The 7,708-nt window shown below is 66.6% G+C and overlaps 2 protein-coding genes across 2 annotated transcripts in view; both read left to right on the top strand.

Annotated features, from left to right (window-relative positions):
* The window catches only part of SCLY (selenocysteine lyase), a gene marked incomplete at its 5' end in the record, with an annotated part of 33,026 nt that extends 31,833 nt beyond the window's left edge, over positions 1 to 1,193 (top strand). The window contains 1 exon segment of the mRNA XM_014589112.2: positions 637 to 1,193. Coding sequence (XP_014444598.1) covers positions 637 to 790 — 154 coding nt within the window.
* Positions 1,194 to 1,299: 106 nt separating this feature from the next.
* ESPNL (espin like) overlaps positions 1,300 to 7,708 on the top strand; it is a 38,265-nt gene continuing 31,856 nt past the window's right edge. Inside the window, 4 exon segments of the mRNA XM_014589104.2 lie at positions 1,300 to 2,685; positions 2,688 to 2,755; positions 3,823 to 4,013; positions 6,270 to 6,456. Coding sequence (XP_014444590.1) covers positions 2,472 to 2,685; positions 2,688 to 2,755; positions 3,823 to 4,013; positions 6,270 to 6,456 — 660 coding nt within the window. The 5' untranslated portion in view covers positions 1,300 to 2,471.

The following is a 7,708-nucleotide window of genomic DNA, read 5'->3' as shown; positions in this document are numbered from 1 at the left end:
AGGGGGGGCACGCTGACCCAACGGGCCCATGCTGCAGCCAGAGAGGACAGGGTGGGCACGCTGACTACATGGGCCGTGCTGTACCCAGAGAGGACGGGCAGATCACACTGACTGGGCAGGCCGTGCTGCAGCCAGAGAGGACAGGGTGGGCACGCTGACTACATGGGCCGTGCTGTACCCAGAGAGGACGGGCAGATCACACTGACTGGGCAGGCCGTGCTGCAGCCAGAGAGGACAGGGCGGGCAGCACTGCCCAGAAGAGTGCTCTACGGACCCTGAGGGTGGATTCGGTGCTCCCCGAAACAGGAAGCAAGGTCACCCATCTGGGGAGGGTGGTGGGGGCCCTGAAGGTGAGGCCAAGGCCCCTCACACCTGACCCTGAGGCCTCGACGTCCTGGCGAGGCCCCCTCTGCAGGCTCCACTGCGGGGGGGCTGGGGGCTTGGGGACTGGGAGCCCACGAGGGGCTTGGAGGAGCATTTAGTGGACTTCGTTGACAGCTAGATGCCAGGAGGTGGGGCATGGGGCCAGGCTGGGCAGCGGGCACCGGGTGGACAGGTGGTCCAGGGGCCTCGGCCGAGAGCAGAGGGTGGCATCTCCCCAAGAGTGGAGTAACAGTTGGCTCCTGGTGTTCCCAGGCCGTCCCCGATTCTGCTGAGCTGTGGCATCCCTGCTGACGTGGCCAAGAATGCACTCCGGCTCAGCGTAGGCCGCAGCACCAGCAGGGCAGAGGTGGACCTGGTGCTGCAGGACCTGAAGCAGGCGGTGGCCCGGCTGGAGGGCCCGGCCTAGTGCCGAGCGCTTCCTTGCTGGAGCTGACGAGGACAGCCTTGGCCACAGCGCTCATCGGAGGCCTCCAGAGCATCATCCCATCTGAGGCCGGCTCTTCTCCCTGTCTTCCTCTCCTGGGACGACTGGGTTTGCGGCGTGGCACAGGCTTCCTCCCTGGCTCTGGTCCGCCTGGTGCACAGACCCCACAGGGGCCTCACAGACCCAGGCCCTACGCATAGGACACTCCTGTCTGCTGCTGCAGGACCCCGACAGGTGAAGTGGAAAAGCTTTGGCCACATCTGCACAGGGAACTGGGGGCCTGCCCCAGGCGTTTCTGTCCAGAAGAGGAACCCCAAGTATTTTTAGGAATACCCAAATATTTGTCAGCTCGTTGTGGTCATGAAATAGGAAACCTGATTTCTGAGAGCGCCGTCTCCCACACGCACAGTTGCAGGGCAGCCCCCCCGGGCCCTCAGCAAACCCTTTCCTAACCCTGCCTCAGGGGGTCCTCTCGGGCTGCTCGCCCCCTCGGACCTCAGTGCGCCCTGACCCCACCAGCGCTGGCTGCTGCCCTGCTCCGTCACCACCCTGGGGAGGGCCAGGGAGAGGTCGAGGCAGCCGTGTGGCTCCCCCCGGGGCGCCCAGCCCAGCCTGCTCCTCCCCACCCCTCACACGGAGCTGCTGGGTCACCCCGAGGCAGGAAATCAGATCGCCCCATCCTGCCTGTCAGTGTCACCTTCTTTGTGGAAGGACTCTTGTACCTTCACGGGCGCCCTGTGGCATCTGACACACCTGGGGCGCCATGTGGAGCAGCCCGCGTCTTTCCTGTGTGGGTCTCAGGCACGACGGCATCAAGGACGACGGCCAGAGCGCGAGTGAATGAACGAATGGTCTTGGCTCGGCAAGGCCGGCCTGGTGTTCTGGGTGCTGTGCGTCCTCGGCCATCTGACGGCCGGTAAGCGGCTTATGGCAGGTGGCCTGACAGAGCCTCCTGGCACCTCCAGGCGGGGCCCTGGCCCACAGCTTCCTGCTGCCGCCAGGGGAGGCGCTGTGACTCGATTCCGAGCCAAGCTCTGCAGAGCACCCAGTCACTGGGCAGTCTGGACAGAGGTGCTTGGTGGGTCTGCAGTGCACGTGGGACCTCTGACTGCAGCCCGGAGCCCCGTCATGGGCTGGTCAGGTTAGGGGTCTATGAGACCTTCGGCGCCTGGACACATGCCCAGTGCCAGGGCCAGGCAGAGCCACTGGAGCCTCCAGGGCCGCAGACCGCATGAAGTCCAGCATGCAGGCACTGATTCCCCGGGGGTGGGGTGGCGGGACCAGCATCAGTGTGCAGGGCTCCAGTGTCCCGGACACACTGGGGGCTCCACGACAGTGGGAGCACAGACTGCCAGCCTCTGGGCCACGGGGAGAACTTTGAGGGAGCTTCCAGGCCCGGCTCTGCAGGCCACTCTGGGAGAGGAGGCAGGGTCTGGCGTCCGGCAGCATCTGGGGCCAGCCTCTCTCCCCTGCTGCCTACCCCAGGACCCATAGGTGCCGGGGAGCCACTGGGATGAGGCCTGTCCCTCCCTGGTTGCCGCCTCCCATCTGCCCTGTGCATGGCTTATCGGGTAACCGGAGCCGGTAGCTGCGTCCACGCCTGAAACAGGAAGCCCGGCCTGTGCATGAGCCACGGCGAGAGCTCAGAGCCAAGAGCCAGAGGATGGAGGAGCAGCAGGCGCTCGCAGCTGCCAGGGACGGGGATGTGGCCACCCTGGAGAGGCTGCTGGAGGCTGGGGCCCTGGGCCCGGGCATCGCCGATGCCCTGGGTGCTGGCCTGGTGCACCACGCCACCCGGGCGGGCCACCTGGACTGCGTCAAGTTCCTGGTGCAGAGAGCCAAGCTGCCCAGCAACCAGAGGGGCCCCGGCGCGCGCCCCCCCCCCCTGCCACTGGCAGCCTGGCCGAGCTGCGCTGGCTTGTCCGCGAAGGGGGCTGCGGTCTGCAGGTGAGCGGGGGCAGGCACCTGGCTGGGGCAGAGTGGGGGGCCTGTCTCTGGTCTCCCCAGCCTCGCAACTGGGCCCTATTTCTCTCTGGCCTCTGTCCACGGTGTCCACCTCTGCCCCACGCCTGTTCCTAGTCCCCAAACCAGCACACAGCCCTTGAAAGCCTAAGCCACCTCCAGAATCACCTTCCAGGCCCGGCTGCCCGGCGGCCTGGCGGAGAAGCTGCCCCGACTGGCTCCCCACCCCTCCCCCACAGGAGCAGTGTGGCCAGCGGGGGTATTGCCAGGACGCCAGTCCCTGTCAGATAGGCCGATGGACAGGGCCTGTTGCCCAGAGGGTCTGCACATGGGTAATGAGGCGCGGGGAGAGTTTGGGTTCGGTCATCGAGGGGAGGGAGCTGTGATGGTGAGGCCGGCTAGCAGTGACCAGCAGTGACCGGCAGGCCCAGTGATTTCTAAGCAGGCCCCGCCCTCGCCCTGCCTGCCTGGTCCTGCTTTGTCCAGGTGAAGGGCCCCGAGGGCTGCCCTTCCTGAGGACAGAGTAGGGGTGGGCCAGAGGGACCCGCTGGGAGCGGAGAGGGAAGACTCACCCCCACTGTTTGTCAGAGACCTGGGTGCCATGGCTCAGCATCTGGTAGCCAGCCCTGGGGAGCAGCAGGGCCTGGGCTGTTTCTGGGGTCACTTCTGATCATGGTCCCGTGCCCGTGTGGAAATGCCAGGCTGCTGGACACCCCATGCCAGGGGGCTTCGGACTGGAGGGGTGGGCCCGCAGCCTGTGCAGGGGGCCTGGAACACCCATGCTCGTGCAACTGCTGGGCAAGGGGAAGCCTTTCTGCCATGAACAGAGTAGGCAGGGGCTCGGCCGAGCGGGAAGGGGCCACCTCCGCTGGGGCAGGGATGGAGAAGGCGGGGGACTGTTGCTGCCTGGATCGGAGGCCTCCCTCCTGTGGGCGCGGGGGAGGAAGGGAAGCAGAAGCTCACGTGGACAGTGGACAGTGCGGGCTCTACCCAGACCAGCCTAGGGCAGCCAGCTCTGGCCTGGTGCTGACCACCTGCCTGGGCCCTGGCAGGACCAAGACGCCTCGGGTGTGTCCCCACTGCACCTGGCTGCCCGCTTTGCGCACCCCCTGCTGGTGGAGTGGCTGCTGCACGAGGGCCACGCGGCCACGTTGGAGACGCGGGAAGGGGCCTTGCCGCTGCACCACGCCGCAGTCAGCGGAGACCTGACCTGCCTGAAGCTCCTGGCAGCTGCCCATGGCAGGTGAAGAGCCCCGAGCCCTGCCTGTGGGGGCAGCCTGGGGACAAGGAGGGTAGAGAAGGACAGGCAGTGGCCTTGGAGGTGCCTTGCAGCAGGCCACTGCCAGTCTGCAGCTGGTGGGGGCGGGGGGACGGGAGCCTAAGGGGGGGGGCGTCTGGGCGCGGGGGCCCGTTTTTAGGCCAGGCCCCGGGCCGGAGGTGCATTCGGCCGTGCGAGCGGCTTCTGCTCCCGAGGGGCAGCGGACAGCAAGAGGCTCCTGGCCCCAGCTGGGGCATCTCAGGGCCTAAAGCTGGGGACAGAAGGCATGCCGGCCAGGCAGCTGGGGGCATTTTACTGGACTTGGGGGCTCCGAGGCCCTGGAAAGGCTGGCCTGGGTTTGCCCTCCACATGGGAACCCCTGGAGCTGGGGGCAGGGCTTACCTCTCAGAGGCTCTGTGCTCTGCCCCCGCCCGCCCCCCGCGGCTGGAATTGGATGGGCGAGGAGGGAGGCCGGGGCAGGACTCGCCTTCCCATCCTGGGCGCAGGAGCACTGTCGTCGTGGTAGCAGGCCCTAGTCTGGCTACCTGTGCCCAGGGCTGCTGTCCTCACAGGGTGGCATCTCTGTGGCCACCACTGCCATTGTCCTGCCCCACACACCCCTCCACCCGCTGAGGCCTGGTGCTCCTGTTCCCTGTACATGTTCTTAGGCGCGGCATAGACTTTATCTCCTGAACCACCTGGCGCACGCCTCTGGGGTTCCCTCCTGCAGCTACCCCGAGCACAGCTTCTAGTCTCCACACTGGAAACCAGGAGACTCACGTTAACACACGTGTGCTGTGCCCAGCCACGTTCTGCCATGGCACCGACCACACGTGCTGAGGGGCCGTCCTGGCCTGAGATCTGCTATGTAGCCACCCTGCTGGACACCACCCGCTCTAGCCCCGGCTGGCGTCGAGGACGCTGGCAGACTGCTGAGCTGACACCAAGGCGCACATACAGCCCTTTGGGGGACATTGGGACAAGCCCCTGGTGGGCAGGGTAGGCGTGTGGAGGGTCCTAGGCTGGGGCTACCCCTGGGATCCTGGGTCCACTCCACTACAGCTGAGCAGGGCAGGGCTGGCCCAGCAGGGACCTACCGGCAAGGAGCGCTCAAACCAGGGGCAGGCCTGTGGGCAGCTGTTCGACTCCCCCTTCTGTCCCCTGAGGCCTGTGACCAGCTGTCCAGGGCTGAGCGGCTGAGGTGCTTCTCTGGGGGTCCCCGAGTCACTCTGATTCCTCTGCCTGGAGTAGGGCACGAGTCACGGGGGGCTGGTTAGAGCAAGTCTCACCAACCAGCCCCGTGCCTGCCCTGCAGGCAGAGGGTCTGGAATACAGGGAGCTTGTGCAGCTTGGAGGACAAGCCAGGAGGGCTGAGAGCGGAGTGCCACTCCCCACGTGCCTGCCCTCCAGGGGTCACTGTGCCCCACCCCTGCCCGCTCAGCACTGGGGAGGTGGCTCTGCTGGTTCTCCAGCTCGTCACAGGCCACCGAGACCACCAGGCAGACCCGCTCACAGCAGCAGCAGCCATGGGGCCTCAGAAGCAGAGGGAGCCCGTGGGGCATTGGGGACAGATTCTGTGTTTCCATGGGGACAACCAAGGACCACAGCCCCTTGAGTCTAAAGAGGCTGACATTCGGAACTAGGAGCCAGGGGTCGGCAGGGAAGGAGTCAGGCATGCAGAGGTCCCGCCACAGCCCTGCCACAGCCCTGGGCTGCACTGGGAGAAGTGGGGCTCAGTCCGTGCCAGGCAGGCAGGGTGGTCAGCCTTGTGAGACTGGCCCTGTCCACAGCAGTCACTGAGGACCAAGGGCTCTCTTGGCCCAACAGCAGAGGAGGTCCGAGGCAGGCCAGGACGCTGCTCCGGCCCGTCTGTTGGGGCTGGACTTCAGGCTGGCCCTGGGTGCCCATGGTTCCTGTCCTGCTCACGGTGACCCTGTTAGAGAGCAGGACCCAGGACTGGGCTAGGTTCATACATGCCCAGCTGTAGGCCCCGCCGTGCTGGCCACCCCCAAACAGACCAGCTCACCTGGTGGGGATTCCAGGCCGGCGGGCTCCTCCCACACCTGCCGGTGTCCCGCCCTCGGGCAGTTCACAGCCAGTGCCACGTTGGGGGTCAGTGTAGGTGCAAATGCGAGCCAGGAGCTCAGGGCCACACCTCCTGCTCCACTGGGTCCCTATCTCTCCCACCACCCCGACCTGGGGCCCCTGGCCAGGTACCCTCTGAGCCCTCCCTCCCCGCAGTGGCGTGAATCAGCGGACACGCAGTGGTGCCACCCCACTCTACCTGGCCTGCCAGGAGGGCCACCTGCACCTGGCCCAGTTCCTGGTGAAGGACTGCGGGGCAGACGTGCACCTGCGTGCCCTGGATGGCATGAACGCCCTGCACGCTGCCGCAGACCACGGCCACTACGCGCTCGTCGTCTGGCTGGTAAGGGGGCGCCGGCCGGGGGGACGTCCGCGAAGCCCGAGCCTTAGAGCAAGCAGCGCCCGGAGCCCGGGGGGATGGTCCTGGGGCTGATGGCAGAGCTGCGAGACGAGCAGACGAGCCCTCTGTGCCCACCACGCTGGGCCGGGGCTTTGACCATGCGCTCTACACGTGGTCCTGCGACAGCCAGCTGCCAGGTGACCTGCAGTGCCCCAGGGCTCTCCTCCTCCCACACCTGGGAGACCTTCGGGGTCTCCTGAGGTTGTCAGGTGGGCTGTGCCCCCGTGCTGTCCCCAGGGCCACACCAGCATGCCTGGCGTGGGCCACAGCATTTGCTCAGGCCCTGCTCCTCTGGCAGCTCTCCTATCTGGGCAGGATGGGAGGCTCTTCTTGCCCGCTTCGTGAGAAGGCCCTGGGAACCTGGCGCACAGGGCGGCGGGGTTGGGGTGCCTTCAAGGACAGGCTGGTGGCTCCCTGCCTCCGCAGCCAGGCCAGGCGGGGAATCTGGGAGCCCTCGGTCCATTGCAGAAACCTGTGGAGTCTACAAGTAGGGGCGGGCCTGCTGAGGAGATGAGGCTGGTGACACAGCTGCGGCTTAACAGGAGGGGGCTGGGTAGGGGTGGGCCCGGGGCAAGTTCCCGAGGAGGGCACAGCTAGCACAAAGGCGAGGGCAGCCTGGCCGTGGGGCCTAGGAGGCACGGGCTCTCCTGAGAGTACTGGGGAGCCGTGGAAGGCTCTGCACCATGAGGGGCACTTCAGAAGGTTGCCCTGGGTGCTGGTGGAAAGAGAGCTGCCCCCACTCAGACCTCCCACATACCATCCTTCTCCCTCCTCCACTCCCCCTCCTCCCACTCCCTCCTCCACCACCCCCACCACCCTCTCCTCTGTCCTTCCACGCACCAGCACCTCCCCCGCTGCTGTCGATGTCTCACCTGAGTGTGAGACAGCGGCCCCGCAGGGCTTAGCCCACCAGCTGGAGGCCCTGTGCCTGGCACTCAGCCAGGACTTGGGAGACTTCACTGAACATGTGGATGAAGGAGGGACCGAGGACTCCCTGGCCCTTGGGATGGCATCTGGCCTGCTTGCCACAGCCCAGAGACCTCCAGCCTCTACCTCAGCCTCCCTTCACAGAACCCTCAGCCCCCACTGGTGTCCCTGCCTGCTCGGGGGGCTCACACCTCGGCATCTGCCTCTCCCTACCTGTCCCATGCACTGCTGACCATGGCCTACCCTGTGAGTGGCTCTGGGGTGTGGG

This window comes from Tupaia chinensis, unplaced genomic scaffold (assembly GCF_000334495.1).
Source record: "Tupaia chinensis unplaced genomic scaffold, TupChi_1.0 Scaffold000332_1, whole genome shotgun sequence".
Classification (NCBI taxonomy): domain Eukaryota; kingdom Metazoa; phylum Chordata; class Mammalia; order Scandentia; family Tupaiidae; genus Tupaia; species Tupaia belangeri.
This window is presented reverse-complemented; position numbering and strand designations above follow the sequence as displayed.